Genomic DNA, 27,406 nt, shown 5'->3' on the forward strand with positions numbered 1-27,406 from the left:
TAGTCTCTAATCCAATAATGGTGTAAGATAACTGGCTGGTAAAGAGACATTTTCAACCTCTCTTGTATATCTTCCTGATTTTCTTTTAGCCAATCAGGAGGTACCACAAGTGCCCAGCTTGTTAAGCCCTGGGTGGCAACTCCAAACTGGTACAAAAGCTCGGCGAGGCACCATCACCTGGATCAAACATGACCCAGTGACATAAACTCTGCTCAGAGGAGTCTTGCTTCTTGTTGCCCGCAAGGTACTTTTGTTTTAATTTAAGGGAACTCCAACTACTTGGGATGTAAAATGGTCTCACAATGGCTAGTGGCATGTGCAATTGAAAGTTTGGCAAAAAAAATAAATAAATAAAAGAGACATGAAATTCATGCAAATAAGCCCCATTTGTATGTATATGGATGCACCATTCAAGCTGTCTGTGTATTTAATGGGGTCATCGTGGTGACATGACAACTCCCACACAAAAGAAGGCACAGTAGGGCCTTTTGGGCTGTCAAAACAAAGGCAGGCCAAGGAAAACACCACATAAAACACACACACACACACACACACACACACACACACACACACACACCATAAATTCCCCCATTTACACTCACTATCGTCCTTTTAATGTCCATTTGGCTAAACCTCAGCAATCAGCAGGGGTAAGGCATTGTCTCCAAGTTAAACCATTTTCAGACTGATAAGCCCGACAAAAAAATGCTGTGCAGAAAGAAAGAAAAAAGGTGACCACATAAATTTACTATTAAATCAATGAATAAATGCAACAAATTAGGGGCACCAGAACAGCGAGTTTCGGAATAGTGTTCACCCATGCAAAAGGAACGTTCTACACCATAAACAGCATTCATCTCTTTTAGTCAAAATCATATACTAAAGCCTCCTTCCACTTCCACTTCACTTTCCCTTGGATCCACTCAGACAGAACAGAGACAGACTGTCCTTAGAAGGCCTTGTAGGCTAAAGGCTTTCCTGACCAGGGAAATCATCATTTCAGACACCAACACGTCCACTTCCTTTTGTTCTTCCATTGTTATTTTTCATTGTTATGTCTCACATATGTCTCGTGTGTTTACACATAAAATGGTTCACAGTTCACAAATATGGTGATGTATCTTTAAATTGCTCCAAGAAAGGAAGATTCCGTTGGAGACATAAAAGAACTGAGGTTTCTTTTGATTTAATACTGCTTTGGCACCATTACATGGAAACTAAAACCCCTACAGACACTGAGAATGATGTGTTTCTTGTATCTAGCAGATTGTTTCTTGCCAACTAGTGGTCTGGGGTATTTGTTTGTGCATTCCTGTGTGAATGTGATAGATATTTTATCAAACAATCTCAGGCAGACAGAATAAATGTAGGAAGTATCAACACTAAACACTCCAAAGAATGTACATGCACATTAGTTAGAGTGGTGATTTACAGTTTGGAAACTTTAATATGCTGTTTTCCATCTACATGCTGACCAATTGCTTCGTGCCAGATTTCCAGTTTGACTAAAACATCAGAAATATACTGTTGCATTGTGTTCATGGTTTTAAATATGGAACACGTAATCTAATTTTGCAACTCTGAGACCTAAATAACGCTGCAATTACTACTAAAAGAAGGAACGAGCTCATGCAACTGGGACATTGCTGGATTTAGTTGGGTGTAGTGCAAAACCATTTGGCAGGAAGAGTATCCAAGACACAGGCTTTGTATGTTGAGCAGTGCCTCATTTATCCGGATGTGAGACATCCGAAATGACCAGGCTACTAAACAAAACACTGCATCAAAAAAACAGAAAAGGGGGGGAGTCACCAAGAAATAAACACCACACAAACAAACAAAATAATTAGTGTACACAGGCTGTCATTATTCCAAACATCTCTAATTTATTCAAGGGTTCCAGTTAGTGTTGTGCTGTCCAAATGGCGACATCAGATAATGGCACAGCACATCAACTTCCTCCCAACTCCAAAGTCTAAGAAAGGGACCTTTAAACTCACCCACCCACCCCTTATTTTCCATGCTGTTTCATCTCCACAGCAGTGCTGGTGCCAAACCCACAGAGGGAGCGAAGAAGGCAGGAAAAGTGAAGCTATGCCCAAATTTCTGAGTTGCACACTGGCTTACAGGCAAGCTACTGTGACCCTGCTGAACTTGGGGGAAGAAAAAAAACTCCTGACAAATGTTCTTTGCATACAAGGACAGGGAAAAAAAATACAATATTCCCATTATTGCCGTTGGGATTTTGGACTGGAAACAGCGGCAGGCAGCGGCAATGACAGTGAAGACGGTCTTCTATGTTCCCAGGCTAAAACCCACCCAGCTCAAGCTTGGCATCACTGACGTGCACTTACCCCGGAAGGCATCCGAGTGTCCAGAGAGGAGGTGCTCGAGCTCGTAGCTGTAGGAGTGAATGCTGTGGAGTGTCTCTCGTCTCACGGCAAACTGGTAGTTCTCCTCCATCTTCCGGGTGCAGCAGGACGGACCCTGATGCTTGCAGACCAACAGGTCGACGTCTGAAAGAATAAAATAAACAGACATGCACACCTCAGTATCATTTATAATCAGATTTTCTTTTGTTATGGGAAACCTTAGAATGAATGATAACCTAAATGATTAGAAAATCCAGCTTTGAGGGAAGTGTAAATATTACATTTTTATTTATTGATTTAGCCTCTACATAACCAGATAAAGACCTATTGAGATTAAGATCTCTTTTTACAAGGGCCAAGAAGGCAGCGGCACGTCATCAGCAATTTATAAATAAAATTCTAAAATAAAAACATTATCACAGTCAATTAAAACACAGTTCGATAGACAGCAGAAGTGTAGAAAATGGGATCAATACCAGTGAAGAGTGAAGCAATGAAACAACAATCTACTGAATAAAAAACTGATAGAACAATAACATAAGACTTGGCTTATTATGGTTGCATTCTTTTGTTCTGAACTTGTGGTAGCAACCCAGTGCTGGTGTTCCTCCCAGGAGTTGCTCTCTTTTGACATAATACATGTAAACCTTGGGTGTTTTCTTCAACTGGCTGAATGTTACGATGGGTTTTTCCATCATAAAGAAAAGCACTCTGTGGTCGTCCGCTTTGGGCTGCTTGATGGCAGCAATGGTGCCAACAGATTCAAAAAAATATGTGTTGAAAATTTGATTTGGCTGCTAAATGTGTTTTCACTGTTTCCCTGGTGGACTATTTACATGCAACAAGATCGCCTTAAATCTCCGGCTGATGTTTTTGTGCTGAACAGCTACCAATTGCAAGATCAAACCTTGGAGCCTGAACCGGTACCTTGGATTTGCTTAATAAACCATGGAATAAAGAGACAAGGCCAGAGTTTTAAACACAGAGTCAATATTGTCACTAAAAAACATTGATTCTAAATAACAATGTTTGTCTTAAAAGTGGAAGCACTCAACGTATAAGCTGTGAAGCTATGTAGCGATATACTGCATGTACAGTGTCCCAAGTATGCACGTGGATAGACAAGCAGTAACTCTACTGGGAGACACTGGAGGCACCATGGGAGGGTGAGAAAAGTAGACCAAGAATTTCCTCCACATTTCCAGCTATAAATACCGTCTCTGCCAACTATATAAATACCTTTGGATCATAGGTCTGCACACACCTTCTAGAGACATATATCTGTACCTGCGTCCACATCCCAAGTAGACAATGTGTGGTGCCGATTTTTTCATTTTATTTTTTTTCTGTCATTGAATAATCGCCTCCCTGTGGACCCTGTCATACACATGCACACGCGTGCATAGTGATTTATGGGAAATATGCACGGACATGATGCTGAAATTGATATAACAAAAAATGTACAGAGGCAATGACCTAACTGCAGATACAAATTGCAGCTCAAGAAGGTGCCATTACATCATCTGTAACTGATATTTGCCAGTGTCATCTTTTTCGTAACGTTGATGCCCATGCAGATAGTCATGATATTGCACCGCTCAAACTTGACAGTTAGCAGAGGCAATTAGAAAAACACACACACATTCCCTTGTAAAGGGATATTTCAAAATGATATGACAACCCAATTGTGCTTGTAGTGTGTGTGTGTTGTAGTGGGGAACAGGGTGTCTAGAGGCAGGTGCTGTAACCAGAGCCTGCAGCACGGCCTTAGGAAGAGACCGCAGGACCAGTGCCTCACTGTCCAAATCCCTCCATGAAACACAATAGGGTCACATTCTCAGTCCCTCTTTCCCCTCTCCCCCTGCCTCTCTCCCTTGTGCCGGGCATATCCCAGCGAGGCCTGGGTGTCTCTTAATTACCCGCCGAGGCTCCACTTGTTCCCATCCCAGAGCCAGACGAGTGAAGTCATGACTGGCTGTCCTGCTACTTCCAGCTCATTATCTCCATCGCTGCAGCAGGCGGCCATCATTCACGGTGACACTTTCTTGACTTAGCCTCTGCAAAGTCGTTTTTGTGTGTCTCTGGGTTTGTGTGTGCGTGTGTAAATCCATTTTTTTTGTTGTTGCTTTGAGACTTTGTCCCTTTTGAGAATTCTGATCTAAAATTTTAATAATATAAAAAATAGAGATATAAAGGGATAATCCACAGAAAAATAGAAAATTCCATAATTTGCTGAATGAATGAATGAAAGATGTGTTTTAGTTCCGTAATTTCTTTTGGAGATTCTTTGACTTTAGGTCATAATGCCAGTATAATGTGTAGCCTAATAATAATTTACTAGCCAACTACTTGCAGGAAAAGCTGCAGCACAAGTACGACGTGGTTGCTGTCCTCTTCTGTCGCAGAGCTGCTTCTTTCACCGCTCGGCTCTTTCCCTTCTCCCCTCTTGTGTTTGTATGTTATCTGTGATATGAAATTAATATCCGGGGACTCAGAGTGGAATCCGGCCTGCCCTCTCTGCTCCCTGGCAAGTCACTGCGGAGGGTAAGTGATACTCAGACTTTTGGCTGTTAAGGCCGCAGCAGCAGTCAGAGCAGACTGGCTGTGCCTCAAATATACCAACTCACGCTCTGGAATCCTTGAAAGCCATGTCGCTGCTTGCATGTTTCACAGCAGGCAAACTGCAAAGTAGGCACAGCCCCCCCCCGAGGAGACTCACACACTGAGATAACAAATCAGTCACAGTTTCACTGGATTTAATTGTGAAAGTTCCAAAAGATGTTACTTTTTCAACAGGTCGGGGTAGCAGTTTTTTTTTTTTTTTCTCATTGGATGTAACCCGTTTAACTTTTCTGCTACACACAGACTACTGGGAGTGTTAGAGGTTCTGAATGTAGTCCATGACTCCTGCAAAGTCAGTGCTTCATGTTTTGAAAGGGTTTTGCATTGCGTTAGCTTGAAGATTAACAGTAAAATATAATTTGGAGCAAATTTTAGCAAGTTTTCTAACTGTTAGTGTCTTGAATAATGCAGAGGGGCAGCAGCTATTAATATATGTCATGTTCTTAAATAACGCAAACTTTATTCTAACCTTTCAATGTCCCATTTAAAAGTTTGAGCACAGGCTATAAACTCTGACAAGGACACCAAACACTTTGTCAACTCTGGCTTTCAATGGGTGTCAACACGAGCTCAAACCTCGGCACAGTCAACCGCTAATCTTGCTCCAGTCAAAACTGGGTAGGCACAGTGCATGTTTTGAAACATCTGGACACCGCAATTTTCCCCCATTATTCTTTGCACAAATACTTCAGCCCTGACAATTGTCCTGGGGATCACAACTCAACAACAATTTTTCCAGTTCCTGCTCCAGATAGGAAATTGGAATGGTCTCTGGTGTAACGCCTGGAAAGCCTGATTGTTTCCTCTTGTGTGCTTTGTATGACTGGTACTTTATAATAATGTTGCAGTGGGGTTCGTGTTCACGATCTGTTGTCTGTCAGAAAGGCGCTATTGGGTTGTAGAGGATCATGGTGGGGTTGTTTTACAGAGAACACCTGAAACATGATTAGAGTTTATATTAAACCCAGTTTTTTTGACATCTTCTCTTCTTAGATTTCAGGTGAACTTCAACATCACAGAAATAATTATTCAAAAACCTTGTACTTGCAGACTGTGGTTTCCACACGCAACAAAAAACCAAGTTATAAAGTAGCAGTGCTACCGGTTGGCTGGGGGCATCATGTCCCACCTGAAAGAAGAATCAGTGAGGTAGCAGTGGATTTCTAGAACTTTTTTGTTTTTGTTTTTGTAATGCTTTCTGGGTAGTGGAGCAAGCTAAAGAAGTGAGAGGACAGAAATTTCATTCTTTCTCATTTCTTGGGAGTTCACTGACCGGTTAGAAGTGCATTATTATTAGAAAACATTGGTAAAATGAATTTTGCTACCGTTTTTCAACCGTTGCAATGCAGCCTGCTGTGCAACCGGTGATTAAAAGTATTTAATAGTCCAAGGAGACCTTTCAGAAGACGTGCCCTTGCTGTACACTATTCATTCTGCCTGGCTAAATCTTTACAGACTCTGCTCCCCAGTCCGGGTGTCAGCTCTCAACCCGTTTACGCTTTTAATCGTCCTCAGGTGGCAAATACCTCCGGTGTAATATGCCGTATTAAAGCCTCGGCTCTGGGGTCTCGACTTGTTAGCCACAATCCCTCCAGCAACACCTCAGTGCTCTTGGCTGAGCAAGTCCCAACTCTGAAGTGAGTGGGGGGGTGGAGGGTTAGAGGGGGTACTGGCCTACTGTGTAATCGCGGCGCAGGCTCGCATGCCATTCTTAATATGTGAGCCGTACAGTAGCAGGGCGGGGAGCAGCAGGGGACGGCTGCCTTATCGCCAGCTCCTTATCAAGCACCTGTCATCATAAAATAATTTATATACAGAGCACATTATCTCACTATCATATCAGAGCTTAGTTCTAATTCACGACTATGAGAGATGTTTTTTTTAAAACCAAAGAATAACAGTAAGCCAGCAGGCAGTTTCAGCCAGTCCCCTCATTCTCCTACAAAGTCTATTGATTCTTTCACTCTTTACGCCGTGTCAAAAGGAGAAAAAAATAACATCTCACGGGTTATTTGCCACACACTTGCATTTCTGGGCAACCATTAAACTCATCTGGAATGTTTAAATTTCCTTGACCCTAGAGTCCGACGTGCCAACAGCTGTTGGCACAAGCTTGGAGGACAGAGGTTAGTGAGATGGAGTTTAAAGGGAGATCTTGAAACGGCCTGGTGGCAGGCGGATGTTGACTCGGCAGAGCAGAGCGGCGCTCCGTCAGAGTGTATTTTTTCTATATTCCCGTGTATTTTCTCCCGATGTGGGTTAAGACTGAGGTCGCGGTTGGGAAATCATATGAATCTGCTTCAGGTTGCTTGAAAAGAAGAAAAAAAATCTCATACAATTAACAGAAACACATGCTAGATTTAGGCTGAAATCCAATAAGAGCGGCTGCAGGGAGAGGGACTCAGACAGGGTAATCAGCCTCAGACTGATGACACCGCTGAGGACAGCAGTCGGGGCGTTTGAGGAGCCTGATTACAGGGTTGCTCTAATCTTCTGTCTTGTCTTTCTCTTTCTTATTTATTGTAAGACAACACGCTTGACTGTGTTTTCAGGGCTTGCAAACAGTACACACTACTCACAAAAAGTTCAGGATGTTATCTATTCAGGGGAAATGTTTCGAAAATGTGAAGAGAGCTGATGTGATATATCATGAAAGTAGGGCATTTAAGCACAAGCAAGAAAGGTCATCTTTATCTCAAAAGCTCTCTTCACTTCATCAGCAATCTTGTAGCAGTGATATAATGATATAGTTATCAATGTGTACAAATGGAAAATCTAGATAAAAATCTAAATGATCAACTTCATTACACTAATATCAATACCAATATTGGTATCAATATTATCACCGCCCACCCATCACATGCCCACCACTGGTTAATTAATGGATCAGACATTGATTTTTGTGATTTTTGGAGTCACTCGCCTTATTAGAGAGCAGCATCTTATCCAATGAGAACTGAAACACTGAAGAGTGGGACATGTGTGTTCAAAACAGAAGGTCTGGCGTATTTTCAGTGCATTCTGAAATTTCATCTGAAAGCCAATACATGTCCCCAAAATTTTGTGAATTAAATACTCATACAAAAATGCAACATTTTCAGAGTTTTCACTACAGTGCAATGTACTCATTTTTTAATGACTAAATTTGAAAGGAATTTAAATTACAAACAAAAGGTTGGGTGGGAGTAGCGGCACTGGGAGCTCGCCAAAGCAGTTAGTGCTGTAACTGATAGGATGTGGCAACATGTGGAAATGCAATGCAATCCTCACCTCGAACACGACCCGACCTGTGCTGTGCTGGAGATGAAGATGCTTTATCTCTTCTGCCACAAAAGCTATTAATGAGTCCATAAATCAGATAACAGCAGCAGTGTAATAAAGGTTAAACAGTGGGAAGAGCGGGGTTGGTTCCTCCACAATCAGATAAGCCGCCACCACCACCACCAGCAGCATCTGATAATTTTAACTGAGCCATAAAATAAGTTGATCATATCAGGGAACTGAGTTATTCAAGAAGTCAGCTGTCAAAGCGAAGGGACTGGGTGCGTGCGTGTGTGCGTGCGTGTGTCTGCATGTGTCTGCGTGTGTGTGTGTGTGCGTGTCTGCTTCCTGAGCGCCCTAACTCCAAAGGGCTCTATCAGCACTCGGTGGTAATCTCTATATGGACTGTTTGGCTGTGTACCACCATACCAGAGTGATCGTAACTCTTCAGAATAATCACAGGATAAGCAACTTCATGTCAGCCCGTTATCAAGGTCTCCATGACGGCCGAATATGGAGAGAAAGTCACTTTTAAAGCGCTGCACAGCTAAACATTCCATGACTGTATAGCCATATATCCGTCTACATTCACTCACAACTCGTATTTCAGTCATTGAATGGAAGGAAACTGTCGCATTAAGAGCTAAAAGCTTGACATCTGTAATGCATTTCCATCAGAACATTGCTTTTAATGAGCACACATTCAAAATAAAGTACCAATAAACTATTGGCATGCAGAATCTGCATGTATTATCAATACTTTTTTTGTTTTGTTTTTTTGCTAGGCAACATGGGCCATGTTCTCATTTCCTAATCACTTGAGAGGCTTTGTGTTTTTGCTGCGAACCTAGTCCATATTTTTAGTTTTTAGAAATAAAACATTTCCACCTTTGCACCTCTGATGCTCCTTCCAATCTGGATGTGTCTCTTCTCTCTTTTGTTTTATTTATAAAGTAATCAGCTATAAATTGTGTCATTTTGGGGCAGAGTTTGGATCTTTGACACAGTGGACTAGGCAGCATTGACTATGTAAGCAGTGGCAGCCTAGACGTCAGCAGTGGCAGTAGCCTCCGAATTTAATGTGTAAGGGGAAAACGGGTAACATTTGGTTATCTCACGAGTGCAGAGGAAACACTGTGTAAAAGTATCTATTCTAAAATATTTTATATGAGACCATGCAAGTGTGCCGACACCTGAGTTCCCTGCTGCCACACTCCGGATGAGAAGTGAGTGGGCTCGTATGAAATGCAGCACTGTATACTAAAACAAACATCAGTCGGGTGCAAAGGGCTGAAGCTTTGCCACTTAAGATTTCGAGAGTTTGCTTTTGTTGGCAATTGATCTGAGAGCTGAGGCCGCGCAGCATTTGTATGTACAACACACACACACTCACACACACACACACACACACACACACATACACCAAATGTGCAACCCCTACACCTTATTCCACTGGACGCAGCTTTGAAGACGACATTGCTGCTGACCCAAAAGAATCTCGCCAAGTCGGGTACAAAAAAGAGAAAATACCGTTGAGACCCCAAATGAACTTGCGGAGCTGAGGCGATGTTTGATTAGCTGTGGAGGGAAGAGCGGCTTCAGGAATGGGAAGGTCACAACATATCGTAAATGCAAATATTTACAGAAAATTGACTCAGAAGCTACATGCCAATTTTGCAAATATGCATGTATTACTCTATGGCTGTGGTAGGAAAAATATACTTAAAGCAACATTATGTCGTTTTTCTAACCATAAACGATTCAGTTTAAAAAAAAAAAAAAAAGTTTGATTCGTTGCAGGAATCACTGACATAGGGCCCCTGGCTGGCCTGGTATGAGACTAAATCACTTTGGTTGCCCGTCCTGCTCTCTGTTTGAGTAACCCAACTTGCTTTACCCCAATATTTAACATGAAATCAACACCTCTTGTACCTTCTTATTGCTGTACGAAGATAGCTAGAACACTCGTCTCTTTATGTTCCTGGCAGAAGCAGAGACCAAACATGTCAGAGACAGCAACAGCATGTTGTTGTGAGAGGGTGCTTTTGAGGGAACTTTTGTACCAGGTCAGTTGGGGGCACTGTGCGAGTGGCAGGGGTGCTGCTCTCTCCGTTACAAGCCAGTGAATCCTAAAAATTACGGCATGGCTTTCAGAGTCCATGAGTTACACCCCATACTATGTGAATACTTCTGCTTGTCTGGTAAAACATCCACAATAACCACACTCCTCCCGGCTTCAGTGGGACTATTCTGTCATCCTCCTCCTCTTAAGTACGGGCCCCAAATCACTGCTTCAAGTGAAGTGATCTTCCATTGTTGCCAGTAGAGACGATAAACAAACAGATCAAGTAGTTTGGATGCACCTCTAGGTATGCCACTCACTCAGCAATGGGTTGCTCGTCTCCCTGTTACAGCCTGCACACTCTGATACTGAAAATGCCGCAAACCCATGTGCACGAAACATTCAACTCTTGACACCATCCAGGCAACAACAGCAAGCCAAGGATGAGAAGGCTGAACTAGATCATCAGGCAAAATCTTTTGTTTGAATTGCAGCTGAGATGATCCCTCAACAGTGGACAGACGACACAATTAGCAACAAGTGATGAAGAGTCTCGGTATGCTTGCAGAACAACTGGAAGCTAGCATTGTTGAACCAGAGCCTGAACCCACTCAACATGAGTTTTTGCCTCCAAAACAGACTTGAACCCTGTGTTTATCCTCATAAAACAACATTTCCTCCATGTGCGGGAAGAGAAAGAAATCACTAAATCCTTGAAGGGAGCTGGAAGCTGCTTTCAAGCGTCGCTCTGACAAAAAATATGGCCTGAGGACTCTATGTCTTTGAAGTAGACATCAGGACACATTATTTTAATAAACTGTGGCTCCTGCGCTCATGCATAGACTGTGGAGTTTGCGGCGGCTGGCTGCTGCACACCATCGCTGATCGCTTATTCCTGCATTATTTCAGCCCTTTCATCAATCCCCACTGCGTCAGGCTGGACTCGGTTTGGCCGCGGAACACTGTCTCAGCATTTCCAATGCGCTCTGCAGTGTTCCGCCAAAAGAAATTTACGAAATTATAAATTTTTTTTAGGGAGTGAGGTGGGGGTTCTTTCTATCTATTTTGTCCGCCCATGATAAGAACTTGCGATGAGTCGAGGAAACGACCAGGCTCTGGTGAGATGGGGGCCCGCACTTCAATGACTAACGTTTGGACCGGCAGCCACATTGAAACAAGTCCTTGATGAACATTTCTCAGGGGAGACAAATATTTGACGACATCCTAAAGAGAAGTCATTTCACAAAAGGCTTCGTTCGAAATCAGTTCAGCCTCTCCCGACTGACGAGACTTTTGACAGAAGAGCACTCTGACCCACGTGCGCTTTGGGAGAGAGGCGCAGTCCGGTGCGCGCAGGCGGGTTGTGTAAGTTTAAAGAATACATAAATATATAACTAAATATATAAATAGATAAAGCTCGTCCCGCACGCGTTCGAGTATTTTTTTTTTTTTTTTTTTTTTTTTTTTCACATTATCATACACTCTGAATCAGACGCTCCAATGCAGGCTCGGCTCACCTGTGCCAGGTGTCTCCGGTACGCGGTGCAGTGGCCCGACCTGGCGCAGCTGGAACGCCATCCTCACCTCATGACAGCTGTGCGCGTCCGCGCCAACTGCGCTGGCCGCCAATACGAGCGCAGACACGATCCAAAAGGGTCCGCAGGACTTTACGCGTGGGCATATTCCTCGGGACATTGCTGCATCTCCCAGCAGGTCCCTTCAGCCTGTGGTGCGATAGACTACTGTCGCCTGGCTCCAAACTGGGTGACGGTGTCGGTAGTGGACGGCGCCGAGGGTTCGAACATCTGACAAAACGGTCCCGTTCCCACTTTTTATCTTCCTTTTTTTTTTCTTTTTTTTTTAAATCACATTATGTGGATGGGATGAGGGCGAGAGGAGTCTTGGGGGTCTTCTCCTGGGAAAGAGCTGCGGGCTGAAGCCGGTCTGTCTGTCTCGCTGTCTGTGTCCCGAGTTGGACACATTGCAGCGCTCTGCTGTCAGCGCGCCGGTTTCCTCAGCCTTGCTCACGCCCCCCTCCCTCTCTGTTTACTTCAGCTAAGTGCCCAGACTGAAACTCACTCCACCAGGACGTCCCGAAAAGGACAGAGGACATCTGAGACAGCGAGCAAATGAGGGAAATAAAGCAAGAAAACCAAGCCAAAAAAAACATATGCATGCAGTATGGTTATTTGTTTGCTTAACGCTTCATCCTCATCCCAACGCACAGCTCTTGCAGATATCTGGTCATCTGGTTACAGTTTGCCTTCATTGCACATTGTAAACAGTTGTTTCATAATGTTTTATAGCATCTCACCGGTTGTAGTGCTCTCCAATAAAAATGAAAATTACTGGATTGCTGTGTGACTCCGTTTAGTGTCGAAAAAGAAAAAGAGGGTAACCTTTGTAGATAAAGGACTGCCTTGGACTGCAAGATCATACAGGTATTACCCAAAGTGAGGCGCCATTGTAATTGTATGTATTGTCACCATCACTGTTATTTCACTGAAAGGCTTTGTCCAGGTTTATGCGCTATGAACTCATATGCACATGACAAAAAAAAAACACTCTTCATTAAAAAAGAAAAAAGAAAAGAAAATATAGCAAGTAGTACAGCAAGAAGCATAACATTTGGGGATTAGCACCATGTGATTAAACAAATAATGTATATAAACATGTTTTGTGTTGAATTGGTTGAAAATAATGTGGTATTTTGAAACATACTCGTAAAACTAAGATAAGAATGTGTTTTTAATTTCTTTGAAATTTCGTGACTCGTTTCTAATTTCTCAAACCTCTCACCTATTTAATGCTAAATACTGACCTCTAGTGGAATAAGAGGGTACTACACTATTCAATGTATGTCAGTCTGCTTTTTTTCAATGTCTTTGAGTACATACGCGAATCGAGAGATCGTGAATTCTTTATTTGCATTCGTCGAGAAATATTTAGAATTAGACGAGATGACAGGCAGATTCAGGTCGAAGATGTACTGGTAACTATTCAGTGAGTAACCAGACAGTTTCAAGAAATGAATCCCATTCTGTGAGTATTTTTTTAACATGTGACACATCCGGACCTTTACTCAAAAATTATATTAAATCTTCATTTTAGTGTCTGGGACCAGAAGTTGTTGGTTTCAAGTTTGACCTGGTCGAAACATTCCAGCACAGAGCACTCCAGGAGTAAGGCCTGAAGTGAAGTCTGCCAGAGTCAGAATTTAAATTTTTGATTTGTCTTTTTTTGTTTTTGTTTTTGTTTTGTTTTTTCCTGCTGGATTTCGTCCTTTTCCATACAAACAATGATGCGGTTTGGCTTTTAGTCCGCAGGCACAAGAATTTTTAGGTCAGTAAAACCAAAGCACTGGGAAAGCTTATTTTGGGTTCAGAGATTTGGGGGTCCCAAATCTCTGAACCCAGTGTAAAGACCTCAGAAACTTTTTTTTTATCATTATTATTATTATCATTATTATTATTATTATTATTATTATTATTATTATTATTATTATTATTATTATTATTATTATTATTATTATTTTGCATGTGGGATACTTTACTTTTTTAGGACATTATCTTTAGAAGAAAAGTTAGAAAAGTTTACAAACATTTGTTCATGATATAAACTTTATCTCCAATGCAAAGGTGGATAAATGATAAGGGGGGGGGGGGGGGGGGAATCAAAAGCCCACTAGCTCGTTTAACCTTCTGACCAGACTTTCCTGCGCATGCTGCCACACTGGTGAATTCCAGGACTGCACATTATACTCAGACCAGCTCAGAAGCGAGATCCGGGGCTCTTGAGAAAAGAGCCCGGGCTTGAGCCCAAGTAGCCACCCCCTAGATCCGCCACTGCTTCTGACTATCTGTTCTTATTATCTTCCAGGATACCCTCCTGCTTACCGCGGCCTATAGACGCCAGGTGGCGCTATAAAGGACACTGTCTATACTGACTTTACTGTGTCATCATCAGAAGAAGATTTCACTCAACGTCATTCCGTCACATATGTCCTCCAGCATCTATCAGGTAATAGAAACAAATGGACGGACAACTACTTGATGGCTCCCCCTAGCGCCCATCAGCTGCATATACAGCATGTGCATTGTTTCTGTTTTTTCTTCCATAGCTACAGCAATATGTAAATAACGAGCATGCGGTTTGCAAACTACACGCAGTTGTGGACAAAGGTGCAATCAAACCTTATTCGATTTGTGAATAATCATATGCATTCTGTCATAAATAAGTAAAGGATTTAAAGAGAAAGATTACAACAGGTTTGTTCACTTGTTTCATATGAGCGCCACCTGCCACGAATACATAGGTAGCAGTGTCATACACTTCTGTAATGAAAATATATAATTGTACGTGTAATGTCTTCATATTACTCAAGTTAGTATGAAATATACTAAATCACATTAAGTGAAAGACAGCCGACCAACATAGATTTATTTACGTACTCAACAGCTTTATTCTTGTTCTCCTATGCAGGTGTACCTGAACCCTGGAGTGTGTCAAGGGATTATTCTGCCCTTATCTTCAGACAACACTCACTAACTTAACACATGAACAAAACATTCACTTGTTCACAGAGTCAGTTTATCTGGTGGTTTACGGTACCGTCGAGGGTACCCACTCACAGTCTGTTGAGGTATTTCTGGAGTGACACTGCAGGCCGAATCTGACTGACCCGCTGATGCAGTGATACACTCACTGACTGGGTTGTGTATCTCTGGCTTTCCACCTGCATCAGGCAGAGCAGGCAAGCTGTCCATGCTGGGTGTCGCTTGCACGTCAGCTGCAGCTTGGATGATGTTAGGGCCATCATCTGGTCGGCATGCCGCTTCCACAGGTGTGATGACCCCACATTGACCTGGTAGGATACCGGGCCAGCTTGGGATGTCACTGTTCCAGCCGTCCACTTTTCCTCCCCTTTTCGATAATCTCGGACCAGAACTGGATCGCCCAAGCTGAATGTTCTGGCTTTGGAGTGCGCGGCCCTGTAAGCACACTGAACATCTTGAGCTTGATCAACGACCGCTGCCACACTTGGTTTCAACAGGTCTAGGCGAGTACGGAGCTTGCGGTGAAGAAACAGCATCGCAGGTGTCTCGTGAGTAGTTGTGTGCGGAGTGTTCCTGTATTGGAGCAGGAAGGCATCAAGACGTTTTTGCACAGTTGAGGTTTAAAAGTCTTCACAAAACGTTCAGCTTAGCCGTTTGTAGCCGGGTGGAAAGGAGCTGAGCGCACATGTTTCACGCCGTTTGATATTAAAAAGTTGAAAAATTCCACCGATGTGAACTGTGGTCCATTGTCACTCACGAGCACTTCTGGCACACCATAATGACTAAACAGACCCCTAAGTACCTGAACAGTCTTCTCAGATGTGGTTGAGTTCAATACCATGACTTCTGGCCACTTTGAGTGCGCATCCACCACGACCAGGAACATGCGTCCCTCAAAAGGGCCAGTGAAATCAATGTGGATTCGCTGCCACGGAGCTGTGGGCCAGGGCCACGGATGTAATGGTGTTAAACTAGGTGTTTTCTGGATGCGTTGACAGGACACACACGTTTTGCACTTTTCTTCAATTTGAGCATCAAGACCCGGCCACCATACATAATTTTATTCCATGGCTTTCATCTTGACCACTCCCAGGTGTCCTGTGTGCAGCTCCTCCAGCACCTGTTGACGCAGCTTTGGTGGGACAATCACTCTGTTACCCCACATTATACAGCCTTGCATCAGAGTCAGTTCATTTCTCCGTACCAAATACAGCAAAAGACTCTGGTCAGACGTCTTGGTGGTAGGAAAACGGCCAGTGGAAACCATCTCCATAACTTGAGACAGTATACAGTCAGATCTGGTTTCTCGCCTCACATCCGCACAGCACATTGGCAAACATTGTGCTTGTGCTTATGTTGTTCAGGTAAAGGCAAACGGGACAAACCGTCAACATTGCCATGGTCAGCAGCACCCCGGTACTTGATGGTGTAGTTGTGTGCTGCAAGCAGTGGTGCCCATCGCTGTAGCCTCGCAGCTGCCATGGAGGAAATCGCCTAACTGGGACTGAGTATGGTTGTTAGGGGGTGATGATCAGTCAACAAGGTGAAGTGGCGACCATACAGGTAAGAGTGGAAACGCGTAACTCCAAAGATGATTCCCAGTGCTTCTCGCTCTATTTGAGCATAGTTCTCTAAATGGTGAACATCATCTCTGCCGGTCACAAGGATGTCGTCCAAAAAGCAATGGACATTGGGGAGTCCCTGCAACACTTGGTCCATGATCTTCTGAAAAATTGCAGGTGCAGACGTTATTCCGAAGGATAATCGGTTAAAACGGAACAGGCCTTTGTGTGTCGTGATGGTGAGATATTTACGCGACTCCTCGCAGACAGGCACCTGGAGATAAGCCTGTGAAAGATCCAGCTTGCTGAACCGATGTCCTCCGGAGACAGAGGCAAAAAGATCCTCAATCCGGGGTATTGGGTAGTGTTCAACACATAAGGCCGGATTGATGGTAACCTTGAAATCTCTGCAAATTCTCACACTACCACTCTTTTTAATTACTGGAACGATAGGCTCTATGGATGAGAGACGATGACATACTTCCGGCAAAATCTCAGGATGGTTGGTAGTTTCCGGTCAGCACTGGTTGTAATGTGATGCTAGCAACGAAGCCACCAAAGCTGCACCCACTGAATGCCAGGATGACGTGTAAACTAACAAAAGTGTGTTTTCAAAAACGGGGGGATAGCACTGCCAGCCACCACTGCTGTGTGCCCCCATGTACAGCATCGGCTAGCTTCAGTCCTGTCCTGAGTTTCCACACGTTTCCTCAAAAACCTGATTTACAGAAACGGTGGCTCATCAATATTAGAAGAGCAAATTTTATTGTTAAGAGTAGCTCACGAGTGTGTAGCCGACATTTTCAAGGCTCGGACCTGATAGAGCCTACAACCCCAGCCGGACGCCGGCATTTGAAACCCAGAGCTGTGCCGCTGCTTTTCCAGTGGAACAATTTCACTATCCCAGCACCACGACCTGGAGTTTGGGAAAGGAGAGAACGACCCAGCACGGAGCCAGTGCAGACTGATGAGCCATATGAGGAAGCGCTTGAGCATGACTACTGCGCCAGTGCTGAGCCTGCTGCCTTGGACCTGTCCCTCGGCCATGCAGAAGAGCTGAAAGCTGAGATAGCAAGGCTAAGAAAACATGTCGAGGAGATGAGTATCAGCAACAAGTTCCGTTGGGAACGCTTTGCTGGCTCCGATGAGGACATCAGATTTTTCACAAGGTAAATAACATTTCCGTTATGTTATAGATTCATGAAACTTACTGGAACTATAAAGTGTGCATTTTGTCTAATGGACCTCCGATTTTAAATGTGCAAAGATGAAGGAGAAGCAAGTTATTTGTACATATTTGCTAGTACAATACTGCCAATGGAAAAAGAGAATGAAATCCTTCTTACATCCCATAGATTTGCAAGTCACAACCATCTGATAGCTTTCTGGAAACAGATCGAGCCAGCCACCCATAAAATCATAAGGGTGACAAGGGCAACTGGTGGGACGGCAAAGGCTGACGAGGTCCCTCACACAGTTAAAGTAATGGTAACTATTTTTTCTTCATTTTATTTGGCAGTTCTTACCAAACATATTACAGCATTGTATTTTTTATGTAGTCTTTAAACAAATCAAAGCCAGTCGCAATGTATTTCTTGTTATAAGGTACTAATTTTTATTTTTATTTTTTTCTTTTCAGCTTCTTCAGCCCATTGATGAATTATTTCTCTTTATGAACTATTTGTCATTGGGTCTGATGCAAAAGGATCTTGCCCGCAGATTCAGAATCCACCAATCGACAGTAAGCCGTATAATAAACACATGGGCAAACGTTCTTTATACTGTACTGGGTGCTGTGGGTATTTGGCTGGATGAGGAGACCATCAAAGCTCACGTGCCAGAAGTTTTTCAGGATTACGCTGATACACAAGTAATTTTGGACTGTACTGAGCTACATTGTCAAACACCAAATTCTCTTCTTCTCCAAAGTGAGGTGTTCTCTAGTTACAAATCCCACTGCACTTTCAAAGGACTTATCGGGATGGCCCCCCATGGGGCTGTTACTTTCATTTCATCTCTCTATCAAGGTTCCATCAGTGACAAAGAGATTCTCAAACAATCTGGCATTGTGCCACTACTGAACCCATCTATGGCCATCGTGGTAGACAAGGGTTTCCTTGTGGAAGACTGTGTGCCCTGTAAAGTCCACATACCTACCTTCCTGTCAAAGAGAGCGCAACTGTCTGGGCCACAGGTTAGGAAGACCCAGTCCATAGCAAGACTGAGAGTACACATTGAGCGCCTCATTCGCAGGGTGAAGGAGCACAAGATATTCAGTACAGTCATTCCTCTTTCACTCACAGGCAGCATCAATCAACTTTACACAGTTGCTTGTCTTTTGGTCAACTATCAAAACAGACCATTGGTTAAAGCCTGGGCATAGAACTGCCAATGTTCTCACAGACGTTGACAGATGTTAATATGATGTATTTGAGTCTCACTGAGTTATCTGCAACTTTCTTTGGTCTTACTTGAATGTTGTGTGATTTTTTTTTTTTTTTGGTTTCTTACAATTAGTTAAGCTAGTAAGTAGACTCAAAAGTAATTAGTAGCATGACAAATTCCAGGTGACACATGTCTCCCATTACAGCTTGATGACATTTCTTTTTAATAAAGAAAAAAGTGTTGCAGTGAAATTTGTTCAATGTTTTTACTACAACTTTACAATTAAGACAGTAAAACATCAATAATTAAACAGCATAAAATAGCCACTGTTCATGTCAGTTTATCTGCACATTGAAAGGTATTTTGACATGTACGTGAATAAGAAAAACAAATCAATCTTCTGTTTCATGGAATGTAACACGGCATCATTTCTGTGAATGCACTGCACAAAAATGTCGTCATTGGCAAAGATAACAAAGTCACACCATTCAAATCCTGTGCAACTGCCCCTGGACTTGCCAATAATAGCAATGGCTTTCCTTCAGCTTATGCACACCATGGTCAACTTTGAGGTACTTGCAATCAATGTAACTTTGTACGTTAGGGCATTTAATTTCAACGAGACCAAATGATGGTCGCTCGAGTGGGTCATATACCAGGCCATCAGGTGATGCACTCAACCACGGTGCATCTGGATGAACAACTAGCCCATACTTGGCTAAGTTCACGTTTTCCAAAACAGCATAGTCTTTTAAGGCACCTACTTCCATTTCCAAGCCCCTCTTCATGTGTTCAGTTTGTTGCGTTCCTCGGATGATTCTTTCTGCCAGGTTTTCTGCTTTGGCTTGGACTAACATGGCTGATCTCTCTGAAATGTGAAGCAGTGACTTTTTACCTTCCTGAGGGAATGCCACTCGGGTTTTACACTCTGTCTCCTCGTTGCCTCCTCAATAAGGTGAGACTGCGGCAAAGTCACAGACAGTGAAGTGAGGTGCATCTGTTCTTGGTTTGTTGGCACATATGAACGTCTGTTGGTGCTAAATGGTAACCCTCCAGTGGCACTTTTGGAAATGGAGGCGCATCCTCATGGATAACAACAGTGTCAGATAAAGGTAATGGATGTTGATATGAGAGTACACTGCCAGCTTGTACTTTGCCAAAAATGGAGTCCACAAGTGGTTTGTCAGAGGAGATTTTCATTGTGCAGAGTGGAAGAGAATCCGGGTTCATCTCAGTATAAGCAGATCCAGGACTGAGGGTGGAGGGGGCTGGTAACTCACCATTGTAGCCCTTGTACAGTGTAGATCTGGAATGACATTGTAGGAGCCATGTTGCATTTTCACACACACACACACACACACACACACACACACACACACACACACACAAAATATTGAATTTGATGTTACATACCTAATTCCACTTGCCGAAGTAGCACCTGCTTTGGCCTTCATAACAACCATAGCATCCACAGGCCCTGGCTTCACTCCCTTGTTGGTAGTTGGTGGAAAGAAGTAGATGAACTACAATACAACTGTCAGATGCCTTGGGAGAAAATTGTTAAGATTTTAAAATGATACAAACCATTGTTCTTGGCTTATGCCACCTCTGTTTTGTTTCAGTGCATGAAAGGACAGGTGGAACAACAGACATGCCACATTCAGAGTAGTGGGCTGTCCGATAAAGTAAAGCAACCAAATGGTTGCACATCCCACACCCTGCCACACAAGAGCAGTAGCTCTTAACCAGAACAACTGGCTGCGAGTCAGTTAATGTCATCTGAAAAACAAGCATAAATGAATTAATTTTGGAAAAGAGGAGGGTCTTTAGCAAAACAGCACCTGCTCTGGTCTGTTAATGCCAAAGCCAAAAGAACAAACAATGACAGTACAGTATTGAGTTAGAACGTGCAGTTAGAAGAATAGCTGAGGATGTGAAATATTTTGGGAAATATTAATTTTGCCTTAAACCAATCATTTTGAAAGTACGTATTTTTCAAATAATAATCACACCAATTCCCACTCAGCTTTTCTGTAACTGCCTTGTAACAACTCGTAGATTTATGCCATTGCAAAGGTAACATCTTTGCCAATAGTCATCAGAGCTTACTTATGGTAACATCAAGGGCTGGACTCGTGCTGAACAGAACTTTGAACATGTTCAACAGAACCGTGAACGTGACAGAACGTGTCACTTAATCTTGTCCTACTGTCAGTTTGTGTGGCGTTTCTGTTTTCGTCATAGAGCGGTAGCAGTGAGCTCTCACAGAAATCTCATTAGTGGCTTTGTCTTTTCCAGATACTTAATCAAACAAAATACGGCATATGAGAGTCATTTCTTGTTATCTGATTTGCCTGACCCCTGTTTTACACCAGAAGCGTCTGCAGAGCGTCAGCAGAGCGACCGCGTTGACGCTCTGCTCACGCTCCAGCACCCTCCCACACAGGACGTGTTTTATGAGCAGGATTGCAAGATCGCGCGACAACCCAGGTAGTTTTCGCGTGTTTTTAAAGAAAACAACAATGAAACAAAACATCGATACTTCGAGACACTGTTGGGACAGTGTCTCGAAGTATCGATGTGTGTAAAAAAGAAAAAAAATAATAACGCGAACTGCTGGCATCATACGAAATGCAGGTATTTAAAGTATAGATGCATTTTGTTCATCATAGTTTGAGATTCAAAGTGAAATCTGTTTTTGTTGGACGGCCGACCTGAACAGCGTTGAAGCCGATGCGTCACGTTGATGTTTCACAGTAAAGTACAGCACATATAAATACAAAATCCAGCACATTGTGTGTTATGATGAAAATCAACCGGATCCACCGTGTTTTTACACCATTGACTTCCTGTCTGAACGATCCCACCTGCTACGATTGACGCAGGAGGGACGCAGCAAGCGTCAAAGAATAAATTCTGGCGTTCTTTTCCAGCGGGTCGCGTTTTACTGCTTCTGGGACGCTTCTGGGACGCGGACGCTCTGCGCCTGGTGTCAACCTGCTCATTGACTTTAGTGGCCGCGTTTCACTGCGTCGACGCGGACGCTCTGCTGACGCTCTGCAAACGCTTCTGGTGTAAAACAGGGGTGAAGCTTACTAGATCATTATTAAGCAGTTCGGCTGGCTAAAGCCAGCTTAGCAACTTACCTTCAAAATTACACAGATACGACGAGACGTAAAACTTGAAACCTTTTTCAAGTTTGCTCTGAGGTGTTGCGCTGGACACTCGGACAATTCTCCAGACATCATTCACCATGATCTTTGGCAACTCCAGTAAACAGCGTGTGTATGTAGGCTAAGCCATGACGTTACTCCGCGCTTGGTTCATAGTGTTTACGCCAGACTGGAAATAACTTACCATCCTTTAATCGAACGCGGAAGTGATTTGTGCATAGAGCCGATTGGGGTCTTTTAGTCGCTAAATTGCACTGGAGAGATCACTTCCTGTTGAAGTAATCGATCAATTTCAGCTTCTACCTTGGGCCTCAATGCATATGGGACCACACGCGCCTGACAGAACTTCGGGTGTTGGCCTGGTTTTAATGTCAGGAACGTTTCAAACCCCTTCAATGTTCCAAGTGTCTCGCTGAAAACTTGTACATGACACTTCAAGACATTTGACACTTCAAGTGTCTCGTCTGGTGTGGATCCTGTTCTTATTGTTTTTATTTCACGCCAGTTCAGTTTAATTTTTCTTAGCCACTCACGGCCAAGGAGTGAGAGTGAATTACCTTTCACAACATATAAGGGCAATCTGATCTACTGCTTATTTAACTTCACCCAAACTTTCAACATGCCTTCAGGTAACAACACTTCTCCTGTGTATGTTTTCAACACCACGTCAGTTTTTCGCAATCGAACATGGGCAAATTTGGTTTTGTACAGTTCCATTGATATCAGGGATACAGCTGCACCAGTGTCGAGTTCCATATCTATGAGATGATCTTCAATTCTGGGTCTGACCATCATCAAAGATGATGCTGCATTTTGCTTTTTAACAGTCATCCCTTTTTCCGTTTCTTTAACCATGGCTGTCACCATATGCGACGTCAATTCAGTGTCTGAATCAGATGTAGACTGCCTTTCACTTTCAGTAGTCTTGGCAACAACTTTATGAATACTTTCATTGCTGAGGCCACACACGAATCTATTGCGCAAGGCGTCATGCAAATGGATGCCAAAATCGCAATGTTCAGACAGTTTCTTTAAGACAGCCACGTACTGCGCAACGCTCTCTCTCTCTTCCCGATTCCTCTTGTGGAAGCGGAATCTCTCGACAATTATAATCGGTTTCGGTGAGAAGTGGTCATGTAGAACTTTCACGAGGTCCGCGTACTGCTTACTTCCGGGTTTATCTGGAGCCAGTAAACTACGGAGTAGTCCATAGATTGTAGCTCCGATTACACTTGAAAACACGGCAACCTCCTTCTCTGCTGGGACATCATTTGCTTGGGCAAAATGTTCAAACCATTCTCGACGCAGGATGACCATTGCTCCACGGACTCGTCAAAGACGTCAATACGTCCGATGATCGCCACCATTCTCGTAGTCTCTGTCCCCCGCCGCAAACAGCTTGGTCACCAATAGCAGCTTCCGCGACGTGGTTCTCCTCCGACTCAAACAGCACCAGTAGGTTCTTTAAACTAGTCGCCAGTTTGTAATGTCTTCATATTACTCAAGTTAGTATCAATATACTAAATCACATTAAGTGAAAGACAGCCGACCAACATAGATGTAGTTACGTACTCAACGGCTTTATTATTGTTCTCTTATGCAGTCGTACCTGAACCCTGCACGTAGTTGTGCGTTTACCAATTTAAAATGTTATACTCAGAAGCTAACAGGTCAAATATGTGCTTGGAGGTTAAAAAATAAATAAAACTGTGAAAAGACTCTCCTCGCGTTTCATCATCTGTACTCGGAGGGCATACTGTACTCCACTTTCGTCATTTTGGTATTGAACAACGAGTCTGCGCACGACGTGTGAAATGCATGCATTTTGCATACATTTTTACACGCTCTTCACACTGTGTTTACTCTTAGTTCCAGTTTGATTGTATGGTTTGCAGCCAGCCTTAGCCCACCCCAGTTCTCAGAGAAATGGTTTGACCCTAATGCTCAGCAGCAGCCAATAGGAATTAATGACACTCACCTGTTCAACCTGTTCATGAGGGCAAACAGTCCAAATCCGTATTGTCATCCGATCACTCAAACCACCTCGGGGAGGTGGTTTTGACGCTTCGCATAGCATAGCATTCCTCACGGACGTGTGAACAGAATGCGAGCTCAGTCCACATTAACGACCGCCTACTCCACTCACCTCTCCCATGTACGTACTTGGTCGGCGCCCCACCTCCCGGCGTCGTCATTATAAAGTTACAAACAAGAAGCGAAAACAAATCATTTTTGTTAGACTTGTTTATTAGCATGCTAATAAGTTTCATTCCGGATTAACGTATTTTGTCAGCGGAGCAGCGGTCGCAGTTTCCCAAATATGAGATTAAATGTGCGACGTAGCATCCAAAAATTTGCCAGCCACTGTTGATCCGAAAATAAAGTTGTCACCACTCTGCCCCACCAGTCGTTACTCCTCGTTCGGATCCATACGCACGAGCTGCAGTAGAATTAAAACGAGTGACTTGATATAGTCCGCAAACAGGAAGTTGATTCTTATTCGCTTTCAGGTAAAACTAGCCGTAGTTTTGCGCTTTACTGCCCCTAGTGGTTAAAAATGCACTAATGCGATCACAAGTGGCACGCTTGAGAGGCATGTTAATGCCATGTGCGAACAGATGCTTCAGGACATGTACTTGTGATACGATCCCCCAAAACAGTTATAAGTGACCAAGTGCAAACAGGGCCCAAGAGACAGTGGAAACAACTGACATTTTACACGTTGAATATGCATAATGACATGAAAATCACTTTTGAGCCCAACGAACGACATGGATGTCAAATAGTTAGCATGAAAAGGTAAAAGGTGACATTCGAAAGATCAATCACGTGCATTAAAAGATATATATTTTAAAAATGGTTCAAGAGACATTCATGGAAAACCAGGGGGAAATTACTGTTGTCATTTTTGTTGTTTTGTTGCTGCTGCTACTACTGCTGCTGCTGCTGCTACTGCTGCTGTTGCTGTTGCTGCTGTTTCAGGCTGGCAAAAAAAAAACATTTCGATTTTCTTTTCTTTTTACAATTTGTTTGACGCCTGATGTTTCTTAACTTGGTCAGCAGATGGCGCCAGAAACCCGACTTTTTCTTGCAAGTTGTGATTTATTCGCAAGAGAAACATCATCAGCGTTCAGAATAAAGTCAGCAGGATGTGACTATTTTTTCCATTATTTCAACCCTGTCAAATGAAGGGTTGGGGCATCCACCTGATTACACCTGATTTGATAGTCTGGATAAAAAATAATCCCCTTTATCCTTCATTGGTTGACAGAAGGTCATCAGTCACCTCGTGCAGCTGATGCCACAGAACACAACGATCACTCATTTAGATTAGATCTGTCCATGACCCTGTGATCTTTTTTGAAATTTCATAATCGCTACTTGGTACCTGCTGCCTTCAGACACATGCAGGGTTACAGGGCAGCATCGCTGCAGCAGTCCGGAAAAGGAATTCTTCCTGTCTTCTCATGTTCAGTCCCATATTAAAACACGATCCCTGTCGGAGGCTTTAACCCATCAGCTGTGGTTCTGAATTCTGGATTTAAAAGGTTTATGAGGGGTTAAACAACACCAGCGATCAGAGAAAAGAACCGTCTATTCGGGAGATGATTTTCACCTCTGTGTCTTATCAGCGGAGCAGCTGGAACTGTGGAGTGCTCTCATCTCAAACATGCCCGAGCTTGGCATCTCAGGGGAGAGCTGGACAGGAGCCGTTGATGCATGGGGCTTTGAGAAGCTTGATTAAGCAGGAACAGAACTTTGGGCTCTGTATCTCCAATACAGAGGGAGATCTGTATTTGTTGATGGTATAATTAAGGAGGAGTATGCAAGAATTTTGAATAATAATAATAAAAAAAAAAAAAAAAATCCAGCAGCAGGGAAAGGGGATGCATTAGTCTGTAGTCGGTGCATGAATACATGAATCACGGAGCGGTCAAATGCTTGTGCGCTGATGGTCAGGGCTGGAACCTTACGCTCCATTTCTCCAGGGCAGAGATGTGAGGAGTGCACGTAAAAGTGTGCTGCATCTTTAATGGGAGTCTGACGGACGCTGCAAGCAACTGTCTCACTTTCTGTCCGACCCGTGCCATCCTGCTGCTCACCTGCATCTGGCACAGGGGTGAGGTGTAGAAAAAACAGACAGAGCCTCTTAGTATGTTCAGCCACGACATCCCTCAATGTTTAGACAGCCGATGTCCAAGGAAATAAATCCAGCTGAAAAAGAGAGAAAAAAACAAGTCATTGCTCTATTTATTATGGCTCTGTTTGCTATGTGGTGCTAAATTGATTGGTATAATGGCTTTTATAGACTCTTCATTAGCCTGTTGCAGCGGCCGATCAATACATCATTACACGCATGATTGAGCCGGCGACCAGACGTCTGCTCCGGGGCACATCGCTTCGTGTTTGTAAACGGCCATTAATGTCACTTTGTTGCACCACGAGCAGGCATTAATCTGACATGACTTTGTCCCACCAACCACCTGACAAAGTGTCAGTGGCTCTTTGGTGAATGACGAGGTAACGCTGGACAACACTTAGGTGGATATCGCACAGTTGGCCTTGGGTGTTGGGAAACGTCCTCATATAAGATCCTCTGTTGTCTTTTAGAATGTGAATGCTTCATGATTATTGGTTCTACAAAAAACATCAGAATACGTGTATTTTAGTCAATAGTTTCCTCCAGCAATAAGTTCAGTTAGCATTAAATACATTCTTTCCCAAACTGAACCTTTATTTAGCATCCTGCTTCTGCATTATTAACTATCTGAGGTATGTGTGCATCTTCAGGAAAGCATCATATTTAGCCCTCTGTTTTACAGCCTCCCACAAAAACAATGAGTTTTCACCCCCAGTGGGAACTGATGTTTGGTAAAGACAAGAACTCACACCTGACGAGGGATGTTGTTACCAACTGGGAGAAGCTACCCATGAGGTGTCAGAGCCCTTTGTGATATCACAAAAGGCAGATTTCCATAACTTTGTGCTCTACAGTAGCATACATTACAGGGCCGATTTTAATGCAAAAACAATAATAAAAAAAACAAAAACACGGCTGTTGCAATGAATTCAGCCAGTTAGGAAACTCCTGCAGGTTGTTGCTTGTCTGTAAGGATGTGCAAATCCGAAAACCTCCCACCCTCCGTCCCTAAGGGAGCATTCTCGGCTGTTCACCGACAACAAAGTGCCGTTGTGCACATAGGTGGAAACATTTGTTTAACCCAATCACCTCTGAGTCCTCGCGCTCATTGCACCCCGATGAGATCTAAACACTTCCTTTGAGATTGTGCACGCAGACCGCCAGCCGAGGTCAGGCCACAACCTTTGTGTGTGTGTATGTGTACATCGCTGTGCACGGGAGCGTGTTCCGGATGGAGTGACTTTGCATTGTGCACAGCCAGTCGACCACACG

The 27,406-nt window shown here is 43.4% G+C and overlaps 1 protein-coding gene and 1 long non-coding RNA gene across 3 annotated transcripts in view; both read right to left on the minus strand.

The window, feature by feature from the left end:
- Positions 1-12,301, minus strand: part of LOC142885139 (glypican-5-like) — a 94,098-nt gene extending 81,797 nt beyond the window's left edge. For both annotated transcript variants that reach the window (XM_076021302.1, XM_076021301.1), the window contains exons 1-2: positions 11,835-12,301; positions 2,355-2,516 (exon numbers count right to left, since the gene is read on the minus strand). In XM_076021302.1, coding sequence (XP_075877417.1) covers positions 2,355-2,516; positions 11,835-12,012 — 340 coding nt within the window. In that variant the 5' untranslated portion in view covers positions 12,013-12,301. The remainder of the gene's footprint in view (positions 1-2,354; positions 2,517-11,834) is intronic.
- Positions 12,302-16,925: 4,624 nt separating this feature from the next.
- On the minus strand, positions 16,926-22,164 carry LOC142884224 (uncharacterized). The gene is made up of 4 exons (XR_012926145.1): positions 21,967-22,164; positions 20,234-20,354; positions 19,716-19,781; positions 16,926-17,351 (listed from the first exon to the last, which is right to left on the minus strand). It is a non-coding gene; the product is annotated as an uncharacterized LOC142884224 (long non-coding RNA).
- Positions 22,165-27,406: the final 5,242 nt, after the last annotated feature.

The sequence above is a fragment of the Nelusetta ayraudi genome, unplaced genomic scaffold (genome assembly GCF_046127955.1).
Source record: "Nelusetta ayraudi isolate G7.1 ecotype Tasmania unplaced genomic scaffold, CSIRO-AGI_Nayr_v1 ptg000011l, whole genome shotgun sequence".
NCBI lineage: Eukaryota > Metazoa > Chordata > Actinopteri > Tetraodontiformes > Monacanthidae > Nelusetta > Nelusetta ayraudi.